Raw genomic sequence first — 18,316 nt, forward strand, 5'->3', positions numbered from 1 at the left:
CTCTTCTCTATCACTCTCTCCCTCCTCTTGTTCTTCTCTCTCTCCTTTTCTCCCCCTTTCGCTCTTCTCTCTGTCTCTCTCCCTCCCCCTTCTCACGCTTATCTCTCTCTCTCTCCTCTCCCCCTCCCTCTCTCTCTCACCTCTCTTTCTCTATGCTTTATGCTCTCTCTCTCTCTCTCTCTCTCTCTCTCTCCCCCCTCTCTCATCCCTCTCTCTCTGTCTCTCCCCCTCCCTCTCTCTCTCACCCTTCTCTCTCTGTTTTACTCTCTCTCTCCCTCTCCCTCTCTCTCTTACCCCTCTCTCTCTCTGTTTCATGCTCTCTCTCTCTCCCCCTCCCTCTCTCTCACCCCTCTCTCTCTCTGTTTTATGCTCTCTCTCTGTCTCTCCCCCTCCCTCTGTCTCTCCCCTCCCTCTCTCTCTGTCTCTCCCCCTCCCTCTCTCTCTCACCCTCTCTCTCTCTGTTTTATGCTCTCTCTCTGTCTCTCCCCCTCCCTCTGTCTCTCCCCTCCCTCTCTCTCTGTCTCTCCCCCTCCCTCTCTCTCTCACCCCTCTCTCTCTCTGTTTTACACTCTCTCTCTGTCTCTCCCCCTCCCTCCCTCTCTCACCCCTACTCTCTCTGTTTTACGCTCTCTCTCTGTCTCTCCCCCTCCCTCCCTCTCTCTGTCTCTCCCCCTCCCTCCCTCTCGTCTCTCCCCCTCCCTCCCTCTCTCTGTCTCACCCCTCCCTCTCTCTCTCACCCCTCTTTCTCTCTGTTTCACGCTCCCTCTCTGTCTCTCCCCCTCCCTGTCTCTCCCCCTCCCTCTCTCTCTGTTTTATGCTCTCTCTCTGTCTCTCCCCCTCCCTCCCTCTCTCTGTCTCTCCCCTCCCCTCTCCCCCTCCCTCTCTGTCTCTCCCCCTCCCTCCCTCTCTCTGTCTCTCCCCCTCCCTCTCTCTCTCACCCCTCTCTCTCTGTTTTACTCTCTCTCTCCCTCTCCCTCTCTCTCTTACCCCTCTCTCTCTCTGTTTCACGCTCTCTCTCTCTCTCCCCCTCCCTCCCTCTCTCTGTCTCTCCCCCTCCCTCTCACCCCTCTTTCTCTCTGTTTTACGCTCTCTCTCTGTCTCTCCCCCTCCCTCCCTCTCTCTTTCCCCTCCCCCTCCCTCCCTCTCTCTGTCTCTCCCCTCCCTCCCTCTCTGTCTCTCCCCCTCCCTCTCTCTGTCTCTCCCCCTCCCTCTCTCTCTCACCCCTCTTTCTCTCTGTTTTACGCTCTCTCTCTGTCTCTCCCACTCCCTCTCTCTCACCCCTCTTTCTCTCTGTCTCTCCCCCTCCCTCCCTCTCTCTGTCTCTCCCCCTCCCTCCCTCTCTCTGTCTCTCCCCCTCCCTCCCTCTCTCTGTCTCTCCCCCTCCCTCTCTCTCTCTGTCTCTCCCCCTCCCTCTCTCTCTCTGTCTCTCCCCCTCCCTCTCTGTCTCTCCCCCTCCCTCTCTCTCACCCCTCTTTCTCTCTGTCTCTCCCCCTCCCTCTCTCACCCCTCTTTCTCTCTGTTTTACACTCTCTCTCTGTCTCTCCCCCTCCCTCTCTCTGTCTCTCCCCCTCCCTCTCTCTCTCTCTCTCTCTCTCTGTCTCTCCCCCTCCCTCTGTCTCTCCCTCTCTCTCTCTGTCTCTCCCCCTCCCTCTCTCTCTCACCCCTCTCTCTCTCTGTTCATACAAAGAAGTGCCAACTCCCCTATAGTTACCAAACTTTTCTTTCTCTCTCCATTTCTCTTTGAATGCTACAGAATGGCAGGCAGCCACAGCGGCAAATCAAAATGTTTCCCTGGGAGAGAAGCTGTCTGCTACGCCTCCTGTCTTAGTGCCTCAAAAGTCAAAAACTTTTCAGTAAATATTGTATACCCCATGTTCTGAATTCACTTCACACCATTGATCTGAAAACATTTTCCATTGACCTGAAAACAACGTGAGCGAGAGGGGAGAGGCTGGGCAGGGAGGTGAACAGGGGAAGGGGGTGGACTTGAGTGATATCTGAGCTGTAGTGATGAACACAGACTCAGAGGCATACATTTTTTTACATTTCACATTTTTGTCATTTAGCAGACACTCTTATCCAGAGTGACTTACAGTAGTGAGTTCATACATTTTCATACTGGTCCCCCACGGGAATCAAACTAACAACCCTGGAGTTGCAAGCACCATGCTCTACCAACTGAGCCACACACGATGCGCGTACATACACACACCATAATCCATGCCATACACACAGTTATGTGGTTTCTAGTGGTCCCAAAACTGATCCATGTGGTTAGATCTCTTTCTGGTACATGTAGGTGTTAAAGTGGATATCTACCTGGTACATGTATGTGTTAATGTGGATCCCTACCTGGTACATGTAGGTGTTAAAGTGGGTCTCTACCTGGTACATGTAGGTGTTAAAGTGGATCCCTACCTGATACATGTAGGTGTTAAAGTGGATCTCTACCTGGTACATGTAGGTGTTAAAGTGGGTCCCTACCTGGTACATGTATGTGTTAAAAGGGATCCCTACCTGATACATGTAGGTGTTAAAGTGGGTCCCTACCTGGTACATGTATGTGTTAAAGTGGATCCCTACCTGGTACATGTATGTGTTAAAGTGGATCCCTACCTGGTACATGTATGTGTTAAAGTGGATCCCTACCTGGTACATGTATGTGTTAAAGTGGATCCCTGCCTGGTACATGTATGTGTTAAAGTGGATCCCTACCTGGTACATGTATGTGTTAAAGTGGATCCCTACCTGGTACATGTATGTGTTAAAGTGGATCCCTACCTGGTACATGTATGTGTTAAAGTGGATCCCTACCTGGTACATGTATGTGTTAAAGTGGATCCCTGCCTGGTACATGTAGGTGTTAAAGTGGATCTCTACTTGGTACATGTAGGTGTTAAAGTGGATCCCTACCTGGTACATGTAGGTGTTAAAGTGGATCCCATTCTGAAGATGGATCTTCACTGTTGGATTCATGATGGAATATCATATCAGATCCCAAACCAGACCAACCAATCCCAGAGAGATAGAGAGAGAGAGAGAGCTTGCGTCTCATGTGCTCCTAAATCCCTGCTGTGTGACAGTGAGCCTGGTTGGAATAAAGGAGGTTCCTCTACTGGTCTGTCTACTCTGCTGGGACAAACGACAGAGCTACACTACTGTACTATGCTGCAACAACTACAGCTTACAGCATGGGCTACAGCAGAGAGAGGGAGGGAGGGGGGTGCATGGTTGAGGCAGGGCTGCACTAAATATGGGTTGTTGTGATACAACATAGGAATAGCGAGAGAGAGGGAGGAAGGGAGGGAGATATGAGGAGAGGTGTGTAGTGAGTGGTCAGCTGACTGGACAGGGTTGGACTTAGAGGACTGCTGAGGGGCTGTGTGGCCACCCGTTCACAAACACACTCTCTTGTTCTCTGGGCTAAAAATTGACCTGCCCAGTTGGCATTTGCCCGAAATGCCAGGTGGCCAGTCCGACCCTGCATGGGTTAGAACCTGGCTTTACTGTTGAATGGATGGTTAGAACAGAAGTGTGCATGTTCACTGGCATCACCTAGCTTAAAGAAACAATGCCACTTGTTTAGTAATTAATCAGATAATTACCTCAATCTATTAGGCTGTCTGAGTCACTGGTGACCCATTTTAGTTTCCAATCCTACTGCAAGATCAGCCTTTTGTATTCACAACTGACAGACTACCAACCCAACTCCTCACCAAGGGTTTTATCAGCACAAAATATTATTTCCTCTCTCTCTAACACACATTCTCTTTCTCTCTCTGACATACATTCTCTCGCTCTCTCATATATCTATAAATGGAGGTGGGTTCAGGACCTAAAAACACATAAAAAAGGTGGTGCTGAGTCTGGAGGGGGCAGATTAGTGGAGCTGATGCGGGGTGATGTTGACAATCGGTCTTCTTATATAACTGATCCGACACACACCCCGCTCTGCACACCTGTCATTGACTGTACTGTACCGTGTGTATAGATACCACGACAGAAAATGAAAAGACAAATGCTTGCATATCTTTTAGAGCAAGAACATATAAAATCAGTGTGTGAGTGTTTGATTACATATGGTCCATAAGTCTTACAGGGATTGAGAGAGAGAGGCAGGGAGAGACAAAGAGCGAGAGAGAGAGGCAGAGAGAGACAAAGAGCGAGAGAGAGAGGCAGGGAGAGACAAAGAGCGAGAGAGAGAGGCAGGGAGAGACAAAGAGCGAGAGAGAGAGGCAGGGAGAGACAAAGAGGGAGAGAGAGAGGCAGGGAGAGACAAAGAGCGAGAGAGAGAGGCAGGGAGATACAAAGAGCGAGAGAGAGAGGCAGGGAGAGACAAAGAGCGAGAGAGAGAGGCAGGGAGAGACAAAGAGCGAGAGAGAGAGGCAGGGAGAGACAAAGAGCGAGAGAGAGAGGCAGGGAGAGACAAAGAGCGAGAGAGAGAGGCAGGGAGAGACAAAGAGCGAGAGAGAGAGGCAGGGTGAGACAAAGAGCGAGAGAGAGAGGCAGGGAGAGACAAAGAGCGAGAGAGAGAGGCAGGGAGAGACAAAGAGCGAGAGAGAGAGGCAGGGAGAGACAAAGAGCGAGAGAGAGAGGCAGGGAGAGACAAAGAGCGAGAGGCAGGGAGAGACAAAGAGCGAGAGGCAGGGAGAGACAAAGAACGAGAGAGAGACGCAGGGAGAGACAAAGAGCGAGAGAGAGAGGCAGGGAGAGACAAAGAGCGAGAGAGAGAGGCAGGGAGAGACAAAGAGCGAGAGAGAGAGGCAGGGAGAGACAAAGAGCGAGAGAGAGAGGCAGGGAGAGACAAAGAGCGAGAGAGAGAGGCAGGGAGAGACAAAGAGCGAGAGAGAGAGGCAGGGAGAGACAAAGAGGGAGAGAGAGAGGCAGGGAGAGACAAAGAGCGAGAGAGAGGCAGGGAGATACAAAGAGCGAGAGAGAGAGGCAGGGAGAGACAAAGAGCGAGAGAGAGAGGCAGGGAGAGACAAAGAGCGAGAGAGAGAGGCAGGGAGAGACAAAGAGCGAGAGAGAGAGGCAGGGAGAGACAAAGAGCGAGAGAGAGAGGCAGGGAGAGACAAAGAGCGAGAGAGAGAGAGGCAGGGTGAGACAAAGAGCGAGAGAGAGAGGCAGGGAGAGACAAAGAGCGAGAGAGAGAGGCAGGGAGAGACAAAGAGCGAGAGAGAGAGGCAGGGAGAGACAAAGAGCGAGAGGCAGGGAGAGACAAAGAGCGAGAGGCAGGGAGAGACAAAGAGCGAGAGGCAGGGAGAGACAAAGAACGAGAGAGAGACGCAGGGAGAGACAAAGAGCGAGAGAGAGAGGCAGGGAGAGACAAAGAGCGAGAGAGAGAGGCAGGGAGAGACAAAGAGCGAGAGAGAGAGGCAGGGAGAGACAAAGAGCGAGAGAGAGAGGCAGGGAGAGACAAAGAGCGAGAGAGAGAGGCAGGGAGAGACAAAGAGCGAGAGAGAGAGGCAGGGAGAGACAAAGAACGAGAGAGAGATGCAGGGAGAGACAAAGAGCGAGAGAGAGAGGCAGGGAGAGACAAAGAGCGAGAGAGAGAGGCAGGGAGAGACAAAGAGCGAGAGAGAGAGGCAGGGAGAGACAAAGAACGAGAGAGAGATGCAGGGAGAGACAAAGAGCGAGAGAGAGAGGCAGGGAGAGACAAGGAGCGAGAGAGAGAGGCAGGGAGAGACAAAGAACGAGAGAGAGATGCAGGGAGAGACAAAGAGCGAGAGAGAGAGGCAGGGAGAGACAAAGAGCGAGAGAGAGAGGCAGGGAGAGACAAAGAACGAGAGAGAGAGGCAGGGAGAGACAAAGAGCGAGAGAGAGAGGCAGGGAGAGACAAAGAGCGAGAGAGAGAGGCAGGGAGAGATAAAGAGCGAGAGAGAGAGGCAGGGAGAGACAGAGCGAGAGAGAGAGGCAGGGAGAGACAAAGAGCGAGAGAGAGAGGCAGGGAGAGACAAAGAGCGAGAGAGAGAGGCAGGGAGAGACAAAGAGCGAGAGAGAGAGGCAGGGAGAGACAAAGAGCGAGAGAGAGAGTCAGGGAGAGACAAAGAGCGAGAGAGAGAGGCAGGGAGAGACAAAGAGCGAGAGAGAGAGGCAGGGAGAGACAAAGAACGAGAGAGAGAGGCAGGGAGAAACAAAGAGCGAGAGAGAGAGGCAGGGAGAGACAAAGAGCGAGAGAGAGAGGCAGGGAGAGACAAAGAGCGAGAGAGAGAGGCAGGGAGAGACAAAGAGCGAGAGAGAGAGGCAGGGAGAGACAAAGAGCGAGAGAGAGAGGCAGGGAGAGACAAAGAGCGAGAGAGAGAGGCAGGGAGAGACAAAGAGCGAGAGAGAGGCAGGGAGAGACACAGAGCGAGAGAGAGAGGCAGGGAGAGACAAAGAGCAAGAGAGAGAGGCAGGGAGATGATTGGCGCTCCGTTCTATGTTTGGCTTCTGCGTTCACACACTAATTCCACAGCTGCCTGGCTGCTTTGACAGACACACAGACAAACACACCCACTGCTTCGACAAGCACACACGTGTGTGTGTGTGTTCACACACAGCTCAAAAAACAGCCCTAGAGAGAGGGGGAGAAGAGGAGAAAATGGAGAGAAGAGAAGGATGAGAAGGAGAGCAACATGAGGAATAAATACACAATGAGTAACAATAACCTGGTACCAGTACAGAGTCGATGAGCAGGGGTATGAGGTAATTGAGGTAGATATGTACATATAGGTAAGGGTAAAGTGACTGGGCCGTACGCACTACCCTCTGTAGCGCCTTACAGTCGGATGCCAAGCAGTTGCCATACCAAGAGGTGATGCAGCCAAACAAGATACTCACAATGGTGCAGCTGTATAACTTTTTGAGGATCTGAGGGCCCGTGCCAAATCTTTCAGCCTCCTGAGGAGGAAGAGGCATTGTCGTGCCCTTTTCACGACTGTGTTAGTGTGTGTGGACCATCATAAGTCTTTAGTGATGTGGCAGCTTTTGACCCACTACACTAAAGCCCCGTCGATGTGTGTGAGATAGTGAGAGATGAGAACTCAAACATCAAGCTGAACACGCAGCCTGTTGTATTCCTGCTGCCTCAAGACAGCCTACTGCAGGCGTTCGGCCTGTCTGTCTGTCTGGGCCCTGCTTGGACCTGGTTGTCAAGGAAACAAAAGAGAGGAACTCAACACACAGCAAGACGAACATGGTTAGAGAGAGAGAGTAACAGCAGGAAAGATATTGTGAGATTTAGAGAAGAAAAGAGAGTGACTGTGAAAGAGTGAGTGAGACAGCGAGAGGCCTGTGATGGACTGTGAAAACGCACACCTCAAAATCTCAGAATAACTGCTATGACTGCCAAGGAACCAAACTAACTCTGATATAAGTTACAAATTATATGTGAAACTGTGCACAGCCAAAGAAGAACCATTCCTCGCACTCAATGCACTCCATGCCAGTTCATTCATTCGGATGATATCGAGATCCAACATGGCCGTCTAGTGACTGTTGTCCAGGTAAATAGAGAGGTTCAGGTCAGTCCAGCAGTGGTCATCTCCTCTCCACTGGGACAGAGTGATTGCAGCCAGCCTGCTGCCTGCTGGTCACATTAGTAAGGAGACAGAGACACCTAGTGCCAACAGATGGTACTCATTCTTAACATGGAAGGACAGAGGGAAGGAAGAGAGGAAGGATCCATTGAACAATACTGGAACAGAAACCTTTTGAGCAGGAGTTCCACTCTAGCTTTCACCGATGCAGTTGGTGAGAGACAGACAGACAGAAAGATAGACAGCCAGCCAGCCAGACAGACAGACAGACAGACAGACTTAGCAGCAGAGAATTAACAGGAGGAAAAATCTCCATCAGCCTCTCCCTTTTCTGCACTTCCGCTCTTACTCTTTCCATCTCCCTACCTCTCCTACTAACTAACCCTCCTTGGCCTTCCCACTCTCTCTCCTGCTCTCCCTCCCCCCTCTCTGTCTCGCTCTCTCTCTCTATGCTGTTTCTCTCAGCATAGCTGGAGTTTATCTCAGCTGAACATGCCCTCTCTGAGTAGCCATTTTAAAACACAACATAATATGGTTTGAGCTAACACACACACACATGAACACAAACAAACAGTCTGACTTTGGGGGAGCACAGTCCTGCATGTGGACTAAGATGTACATGTGGAAAGGTCAACTCCTGCATTCTAAGATGGCTGTGGTGCCCATAGTGTAGTACAGGTCTTGGGACAGGACTGTAGGGTATAGCAATGGCTTCACACCAGCTCTCACTGGCACTGGGAATAGGGGGAGAGGAGAGAGGAGGAGGGGAAGGAATTATGAAGGGGAGAGATGGATGTGTGTATAGGAGGTCAGGGGCGCTACTTTTACCCTTCACAGGGCACCGAGTGCAGCGTCGCAGTGGCATGGTGAAACTCTACACCCTGTGTGTGTGTGTGTGTGTGTGCGTGCGTGGATGCATGCGTGCGCTTGTGGCTGCAGTGAAAGAGGCATGACAGGAACCTCGCGTGGCACCTGCGAGTGAGGCGTCAGACAGCCCCGTCTTTCACCCCTCCTCTCTTCTCATCCATCACTTCATTATTGTGTCAGGTATTTAATATATATCTTGTGTTAAAATAAAGACAATTACATGTGCCTCATTTGCATAAATAAACCATATGTATTTGCATATATGAATAAATTAACATAACGGCTGCAACCACCAACCACTTGCTCTGTTTACCCTACCTGAACTCATCTGCGCTGTCTAGACTGCCTCGTTAATTACTGTTGTTGTCATTTTCTCTTGCATAATTCAACAAGCGTGTCAATAGCTGGATACCCTCGGATTAAAAATAAACACGTTCGGCTTTAGATTACACCTATGTATACAGGTTGGTGGCACCTTAATTGGGGAGAACGGGCTCGTGGTAATGGCTGGAAGGGCACGAATGGAATGGCAATCCACCTATTCCAGCCATTACCACGATTATTATGAGCCGTCCTCCCCTCAACAGCCTCCACTGATACATACCAGGGATTGAAACTGGGAACAGAACCGAAAACCTTTTTCAAGGAACAGAATCAGAACAGGGAATGAAAATGATCTATACTGTTCCAGAACATAAATGTTATTTTAAAAGCACGGAAACTGGTTAATAACGTTATTTTACGTTCCAGGCATTTTCTTTTACAATCCCACAATCCCCAGTGTCTACCTGAAAGCTGAAAATCTATGCCAGTGTGTGTGCATGTGTAGGCTACGGCCCCTCCCCTCTGGAGCATAGCTGTAGCGTACTGAAATTACAAGCACGATTCAGTAGATAGGGAGAGAGATGTTTAATTAGAGAAGGATGGATTCAATTGTTGAATGCCAGTTAGGGATACTATAGTTATCACATTTCACTTTGGATTCATTAACTACAAAAAGGTAAGAAGTGATTTTACAGTGCCTTCAGAAATTACAGCCTTATCCTAAAATTGATTAAATTGTTTTTCCCCCTCATCAATCTACACACAATACCCCATAATGACAAAGCAAAAATAGTTTTTTTGATATTTTAGCAAATGTATTACAAAATAAAAACAAAAGAACTGAGTCTTCTTGGGTGTGACGCTATAAGCTTGGCAAACCTGTATTTGGGGAGTTTCTCCCATTCTTCTCTGCAGATCCTTTCAAGCTCTGTCAGGTTGGACGGGGAGTGTTGCTGCACAGCTATTTTCAGGTCTCTTCAGATGTCACGCCCTGGCCATAGAGAGGCTTTTTATTCTCTATTTTGGTTAGGCCAGGGTGTGACTAGGGTGGGCATTTTATGTCCTTTTATCTATGTTTTTGTATTTCTATGTCTTGGCCTGGTATGGTTCTCAATCAGGGACAGCTGTCTATCGTTGTCTCTGATTGAGAACCATACTTAGGTACCCCTTTCCCCCACCTGTTTTGTGGGAAGTTAACTTTGTCTTTGTTCAGGGCACATAGCCCAAAGCTTCACGGTTGTTTTTTTGTTCTTTGTTTTGTCTGCATCATTTTTAAATAAAGTTCAAATGTACGCTTACCATGCTGCACCTTGGTCCAGTCCTTCAGCCAGCCGTGACACCAGAGATGTTAGATCGGGTTCAAGTCACTAATATCACTACAATCCCAGTGTTCATTTTCAGAAGTTGCATTAATTTCAGCTCATCTAATTTGTAAACACTGTATAAAATGTTTACTTTTTTAAAATTCCACAAAAAATGAACACCCATCAAAATAAAGTTATCTTTCTTGTCTTTCTTGTGAATTGTCGAGACGGTGCATTAAATCCCAGACAAAGCTTTACCGTTCTTATAGAATGAACGGACAGACAATGTACTCCATTTACTCCATTTCAGCAATTACTGGGAGGTGCTTTCATGATATCATTATCAACATGTTCTTGGTCGTAGCGTTATCGGGAAAAAACTACAGGCACAAGCAAGAGCATGAAAGAGTCGCAGGAGTAAATTGAAAGTCCTGAATCCAGTGAGCTTTAATTGATAGGTGTATTTCCCTTCATACACAGGACATAGGTGGCTGAGACAGACAGATCTTAAGGTGGACGGACGGAGCAAGTTGCTACTGACAGTGTCAAATCAAATTTCAAATCATATTGTATTTGTCACATACAAACCCTACTAAATGCTAACTTACAAGCCCTTAACCAACAATGCAGTTTAAGAAATAGAGTTAAGATAATTTTGACTAAATACACTAAAGTAAAACATTTAATAAAAAGTAACACAATAAAATAACAATAACGGGGCTATATAAAGGGGGTACCGGTACCGAGTCAATGTGCGGGGGTAGAGGTTAGTCGAGGTACATGTATGTAGGGATAAAGTGACTATGCATGGATAACAAACAGAGTAGCAGCACAGTAAAAACAATGGGGGGGGGGGGTCAATGTAAATAATCCGGTGGCCATTTGATTAATTGTTCAGTAGTCGTACGACTGTGGGGTAGAAGCTGTTAAGGCGCTCCAGTACCGCTTGCCGTGCGGAAGCAGAGAGATCAGCCTATGACTTGGAAGACTGGTGTCTTTGACAATTGTTTGGGCCTTCCTCTAACACCATTGAGTATATAGGTCCTGGATGGCAGGAAGCTTGGCCCCAGTGGTGTACCGCGCCGTACGCACTACCCTCTGTAGCGCCTTACGGTCAGATGCGGAGCCGTTGCCATACCAGGCAATGATGCAGCCAGTCAGGATGCTCTCGATGGTGCAGCTGTAGAACTTTTTGAGAATCTAGGGACCCATGCCAAATCTTTTCAGGCTCCTGAGGGGGAAAAGGTTTTGTCGTACCGTCTTCACGAGTGTCTTGGTGTGTTTGGACCATGATAGTTTGTTGGTGATGTGAACACCAAGAGACTTGAAACTCTTGACCAACTCCACTACATCCCCGTCAATGTGAATGGGGGCGTGTTCGGCCCTCCATTTCCTATAGTCCACGATCAACTCCTTTGTCTTGTTCACGTTGAGGGAGAGGTTGTTGTCCTGGCACCACAGTCGGTTTTCTGACCTCCTCTCCCCATTGACTTAATGATAGTGGGGCCTCCCGAGTGTCGCAGCGGTCTAATGCTTGAGGCATCACTACAGAGCCAGGTTCGATCCCGAGCTGTGTCACAGCTGGCCTCGACCGGGAGACCCATGAGGCAACGCACAATTGGCCCAGCGTCGCCCGGGTTAGGGGAGGGTTTGGCCGGCCGGGATGTCCTTGTCCCATCACACTCTAGCGACTCCTGTGGCGGGCAGGCACATGCACGCTGACACGGGCGCCAGTTGTACGGTGTGTCCTCTGCTTGCCTCGAAGTGAGCATAAAAGGCATTTAGCTCATCTGGGCAGCTTGAGTCTGGGTTTCTCTTTGTAGTCTGTAATAGTTTGCAAGCCACATGCGACGAGCATCAGAGCCGGTGTAGTAGGATTCGATCTTAGTCCTGTATGTGTGTGTGTGTGTGTGTGTGTGTGTGTGTCTGACGGTGTGAGCAGCATGGAACATGAATCATAACTATGACATTCTGTTTACCGACTGTTTAAAGAGATTCCTAAAATACATTGCTGGTCATGGCACACACCACATATGTACACATACACACAGAACTATCTTAGTACAGCAGTGACATCATCACCTTCTCTACAACTAGACTGTTGCTACCCTTAACCCAAAGAAGCTGTCCTTTTCTGGTTTAATGGTACCAACAGTTGGACCATGGCATCGAGAGAGAGAAAGAAGATCACAGCAGCAAGATGTATGGCCCGTTGCCATGACAAAAGAGAAACCAGTGGATCACAAATAACATTGTAAAGAGAAAGAGAGAGAGTGAGAGAGAGAAAGAGAGAGTGAGAGAGAGAGATTGAGAGAGAGAAAGAGAGAGTGAGAGAGTGAGAGAGATTGAGAGAGAGAAAGAGAGAGCGAGAGAGAGAGCGAGAGAGAGAGAGAGAGAGAGAGAGAGAGAGCAAAAGTGAGAGAGAGAGAGAGAGAGAGAGAGAGCGAAAGTGAGAGAGAGAGAGCGAGAGAGAGCGAGAGAGCGAGAGAGTGAGTGAGAGCGAGAGAGAGCGAAAGCGAGAGAGAGAGAGAGCGAAAGCGAGAGAAAGTGAGAGAGAGCGAGAGCGAGAGAAAGTGAGAGAGAGCGAGAGCGAGAGGGAGAGAGAGCGAAAGCGAGAGAAAGTGAGAGAGAGCGAGAGCGAGAGAAAGTGAGAGAGAGCGAAAGCGAGAGAAAGTGAGAGAGAGCGAGAGCGAGAGAGAGAGAAAGTGAGAGAGAGCGAAAGCGAGAGAAAGTGAGAGAGCGAGAGCGAGAGAAAGTGAGAGAGAGCGAGAGCGAGAGAAAGTGAGAGAGAGCGAGAGAGAGAGCGAGAGAGAGCACTTGAGCATGTGAGCTTGGGTTACAAGGCCGGAAAGCTTCAGAATGAAAAATCACATTTTATAAATAAATCATCCACTGCCCAGTGATAGTCATGCACGCACCCACGCACGCACCCACGCACGCACACACGACCATCACAGCACGGGTTGGATTAGCACAGTGCCATATTTAAAGAGCAATGTGTGTATGTGCGTACAGTCATCTCCAAAATGATCGACTCCCTTGATAAAGCAAAAAAGACTGTTGAAAATAAATAATACAAATACTGAGCTACATTGAATGCAATTTTTTGGGGACAATTATATTATTTTATACTACAATTTCTCAGAGTAGCTGATGTTTAAAAGTAATCTTTTTTTCTGAAAAAGATAAGTGTAAAAATGATCAGCACCCATTTTCAATACTTTGTGCACCCTCCCCCTGCGAGGATTACAGCCCCGAGACTTTTTCTAAAATGTTTTATGAAATTGGAGAAAACATTGGGAGGGATCTTAGACCATTCCTCATTACATAATATTTCCAGATCCTTGATATCCTTCGGTCTGCGCTTATGGACTGCTCTCTTCAATTCAAACCACAGGTTTTTAATGTGGTTCAAGTCTGAAGATTGAGATGACTGAGATGGCCATTGCAAAACATTGATTTTATGGTAATTTAACCATTTCTTTGTGGATTTTGATGTGTGCTTGGGTTCATTGTCTTGTTGGTAGATCCACTTGCGGCCAAGTTTTAGGCTCCTTGCAGAGGCAACCTCGTTTTTGGCTAATGCATGCCAACAAAGCTACTACACTACACAACACAACACTAAACAATACATGAATTGCACTATAACGGTGACAAACGTTATGTAGTTAGAGCCTACATAATGCTGTCCCAACAACAGTCCCAACACCTTACCACTGCTAAACCTGGCTATCAGAGGAGCCTTGTCTGGCAGCGAAACAGTTCATTCAGCCTCATTTACTGGCTTTAAAAAAAACAAAGCTGATATGGCTGACTTGCTTAAACAAATGTGTTTTTTAAAGACAATTGAGATGTACAAACTATGGCATAAGGGGACAACAAGCGGATAAGAGGCAATCCATCATTTTGATTAAGACATTAATGAGCGAGCTAGGACGGATGCAGTCAATATAACTATTTGTTCAGTAGTTTTAAAATGTACAGCAATAGAATTCAGAACGTGGGCCGTTCTTACCGTGTTCTCCCTGTACACCAAGTCAGAACCGTAGGATAAATAAATGGGGCATATAAGCAGACAATGAAAGCTCTTACAATATTCAAAGATTACATTTCTCTAAAACACATTATAGGCTACATGTGTACCACCAAGTCAGAACAGTAGATGAAATTAAAAGGGTAAAATAGACCAAATTATTAGGGTGAAGCACATGGGCTACTAACAGCTTACTACACAACATAAACATAGTATTCCTTTCTTAGTTACATTATACATATCTCCCTGGCATATGACATCATTTATGCAGCAGCATACAACACATTTTTGGACTCATGTTGTTGTGCTGTGTTCACTTGAACAGGAAGGTGGCGCGGCAGTCCTTCATGGGCAAATTTTGTCATCAAATTTTGTCATCAAAGTCTGCCATTCTTTGGATTTATAGTGTTTTCAAGACAACTGGTAACTCGGGAAAAATACAAGGTTGAATCATGATGACGTCAGTGATCTTCAGGTCGTAGTTCTAGAAAGAGGCCCAAGTTCCCGACTTACAATTCTGAGTTGGATGACGATTCAAAATGTATTTTCCCAGTCAGAGCAACCAGACATGGGACCACACAACCACTCCACTGAATAGCAGGCTAGTGATGGCTTTGCAATGCTTGCAGTTAGCCACTGATGCCTTCCAAACCACTCATTGTTGAATTTGTAATTTCCAACTTATTTGTGTCATGTTTATGTCCAACGGCCGATGAGCACTGATACATTTTATCTATAATTTCTCTTCATATGACAAGGATTAAAAATGATTTGCCAGTAGATTGTTGACTTGATTCATGATGATGACTGCTAGCTAAGATTATGAAAGTATGATGTTGACATCAGTCCAATCAAAGTTACTGTAGATATAACCTGACTTGAAGTCATTTTATTTGTTGCCAACGGCCTTGAGCCTTCTTGGATGGACACTTCTAATGTAACTCTATGGCAGCACCCAAGGCGCTTGAATTTTTTAGCTCTACCCTTAGAATTGGAGGTGATGAAGTGTCCCCATGAGTGACAGAACACTGAGCCAATCACGACGCAACTAGAAAACATTACCAAACCCGCTGTATTTTTCACTGGCTGCCCCACCACCACAGAAAGCACTGAGCTTGGCTGAAACACCTGCATGTTTGTATGTGGAGTTATTAACTCAATTACTATTCTTTTTTTACATTGTTTGCAAACTAATATGTGACACATATTAATGCAAATATAACATGCCAAAAAATAGCTCAAAAAGTGTGTCTCAAAAGAGGTGGGGCTCTGCCTCACTTACCCTGAATGATGGGTCACCACTGCTCCAGAACCATCTTCCTCAATATGTGCGGGGACAAGATACATTTGTGTCCTCTACCAAGCAAGTTTACCAGGTTTACTGATTTATGAAGGTCAACAACCATTTGTCTCTTTTCTTTTGTTAGTTATTTGCTTTTCCCAATGGTGATGGATGACAAATGGATTTACATGCGTGTTACCACATTTTTATTCCCCAATAAAAAAGGAAAATATTTTATTTTCTTTGATTTTATTCACAAGACTCTTTAAGGATGCCAACAATTTGGACACCTATATTTATGAGAATTGTTTTCATTACTTGTTAAACAAGATATCGTTCTCTGAGAAATTGTAATTGTAAAAATTGTAAACAATATAATTTACACAATTATTTGAGCATATAATATCGCTCAGTATACGTATTATTTATTTTAATACAGTATGTTTTGCAAATCTTCATCCAATAGCTTTGGAGGTGACTGTATATGTTTGGCTTTATCTGTGATGTGCTTTCTGAGCCCATGTCACAGCGTTGTGAGAAGGCACTACATTTAACCCTTTCATATCAGGCGCTGACTCTTCAAATCAAATCAAACTTAGCATAGGAGAAAATCACAATTGACCCAAATCAGGAGGCCAAATGGACGTCAGAAACATGACGGCAATCATGGGTGTGTGTGTGTGTGTGTGTGTGTGTGTGTGTTAGAGTACGAGTATGTGTTGTGGCCTGGGCTTATTTTTGCCAGGGTTAACTATTTTTATTTCTTTCTTTTTATTTAAATAGGCAAGTAAGTTAAAATCAAATTCTTATTTACAATGACGGCCTACCCAGGCCAAACCCAGACGATGCTGGGCCAATTGTGCGCCACCCTATGGGACTCCCAATCACGGCCAGATGTGATGCAGCCTGAATTCGAACCAGGTACTGCAGTGACGCCTCTTGCACTGAGATGCAGTGTCTTAGACCACTGCGCCTCTCAACAGTGAAGAATGTGCAGACTGTTCTGTGCTGGTACAGAGGCTCTGAGCTGTTACACTCTACAGCCCTAAGTGCCATTGTTAGACTCTGCTGTCCCCTCCCCCTCCTCCTCCTTCCATCACTGGCCTTGGTACAGGAGGATCTCTCACTTCATGAGTCATACATCCTCAACTGACTGAGACTCTGGCTGGATCTCTCTGCCAGCCAGAGTGATGCAGCCAGGTACTGTACCAACCCTGAAACAGGCACGCAGTGTGTGTGACTGCATCTCTGTGTGTGTGTGTGTGTGTGTGTGTGTGTGTAGCCAGGTCATCCGTGATACAAGTCAGTATTCGACGTCCATCCATGTCTGAGAACGTCCGGAGATGATGTGGAAAAACAGCCACTAGGCGCAACACTGTGTGCTGTTACCTTCAAGTAGGCCTCTGATTCCAAAGGTTGCAAGTTTGAATCTAGAGATAGAAAGTTGTCTTTAAGATTTTGGTTTTAAGCCGATCCCAAACCTTAACCCTTACCATTCAGAGTTAATGCCTAACCTTAAGATTTCAGAGTTAATGCCTAAACTGAACCTTATACACTTAGAATTTTGGATGACAGTAATTGATCAGCCATATGACTGCAGTCTACAGACTGAAAAAAACCATTAAAATAGCAAAACATTATAATGATCATCTCCTTCGCTCCTGACTGTTTGTGCTGCCATAGAAATAGACTGATAGAAATTACAATGTATTATATTTCTATGTGTGCTGGTGCTGAATTTATGTTGGATGTTGCCTAGGTATCCGAAGACTCATTTGCTAGTTTCTTGTTTCAGCAAGGAGCAACTAAGTTTCATCACCTTGTTAAGAGTCAATTTAAACACAGAAATGGACTCAACTGCACGAATGCCTAGCTGTCTTCAGTCAGCTGTTCGTAAAAATAAAAATAAATCCATAACCGCGTGTGGCCAGCCCTAGCGTGTGGCCAGCCCTAGCGTGTGGCCAGCCCTAGCGTGTGGCCAGCCCTAGCGTGTGGCCAGCAGAGCAGTCCCAGTGTGTGAGCTCATGTGTTGTGAGGGTCTATAAATAATACAGATGACATCTGCCTGAAACGGCGGCGTGGAGCCACTGATGATGTCATAGAGGAACACCTGTCTGCCATCTCAGAACCTTCTGGGAATAACTAGATTATGGGCTGGGTCTGAGATGGAGACGACAGTGGAAGTGGAGAAGACGGAATGATCCCTGCTGAACACACACACACACCACAGCCTTAACACTAATACCAAAGCTGAGCCTGATCAAAGTGTAAAACTAAAATGACATTAACTACAAAATGAATCTAACGCCCTCTTTGATGTTATAATGGCTTGTGAATGGGATTCATAATTAAAGACATGCTCCGGGACGTTGGCAACTAAGTCTTTTTTTAAAACGTCCCGCTTTGGGCTGGATTTGTCAATGTGTAGTTCATACAGTGCCTTCAGAAAGTATTCATATCCTTTGACTTATTGCACATTTTGTTGTGTTACAGCCTTGTTACTGCGCTTTGGCAGTAGATCAGCAAGTGCTTTCAAGGTTAAAACAACAGAGAGGTGTTTGTGTTACCATCAGTAATACTGTACAGCCTGGTCTGAGACTGTAGGCGGAGATAGAAGTGGATTCTAATGCACACACACAAAGTTGCTGATGGCTGGTGTCTGGGATGGCAGAAGGTGTCAGGAAGTCAACACCAGATACACCCTCCCCCGCCCCCTTGTTTCCATGGAGACTAGATTCATGGGGCTCAGGAGGTGAGCCAGCTAGAGAAAACCCTGAGTTTGCACAACCACACACACACACATACATACGTATACTGGTACTGTATGTATGTACTTCATTCACTAGGACGGAGGTGCATGTTGTGTTTTCGAGATTAAATCAATTCCAATTCTGTGCGTGTGCAAATACAGCAGAGCCCATAGAAACCCTGCTTCTTAATCACTACCTGCCCTGCCCAAAACCACTCAGTCACTATCAATTACACCTAC

General features: G+C 46.8%; 1 protein-coding gene across 9 annotated transcripts in view; it reads right to left on the minus strand.

Annotated features, from left to right (window-relative positions):
• ppfia4 (PTPRF interacting protein alpha 4) overlaps positions 1-18,316 on the minus strand; it is a 138,270-nt gene that overhangs the window by 54,134 nt on the left and 65,820 nt on the right. The window contains exon 1 of one of the 9 annotated variants that reach the window (XM_064968582.1): positions 2,914-3,155. The exons of the other annotated variants lie outside the window; for them this stretch is intronic. Coding sequence (XP_064824654.1) covers positions 2,914-2,976 — 63 coding nt within the window. The 5' untranslated portion in view covers positions 2,977-3,155. Of the gene's footprint in view, positions 1-2,913; positions 3,156-18,316 lie in introns of those variants that run through there. 9 annotated transcript variants of the gene reach the window in all.

This window comes from Oncorhynchus masou, chromosome 6 (assembly GCF_036934945.1).
Source record: "Oncorhynchus masou masou isolate Uvic2021 chromosome 6, UVic_Omas_1.1, whole genome shotgun sequence".
NCBI classification, from domain to species: Eukaryota; Metazoa; Chordata; class Actinopteri; order Salmoniformes; family Salmonidae; genus Oncorhynchus; species Oncorhynchus masou.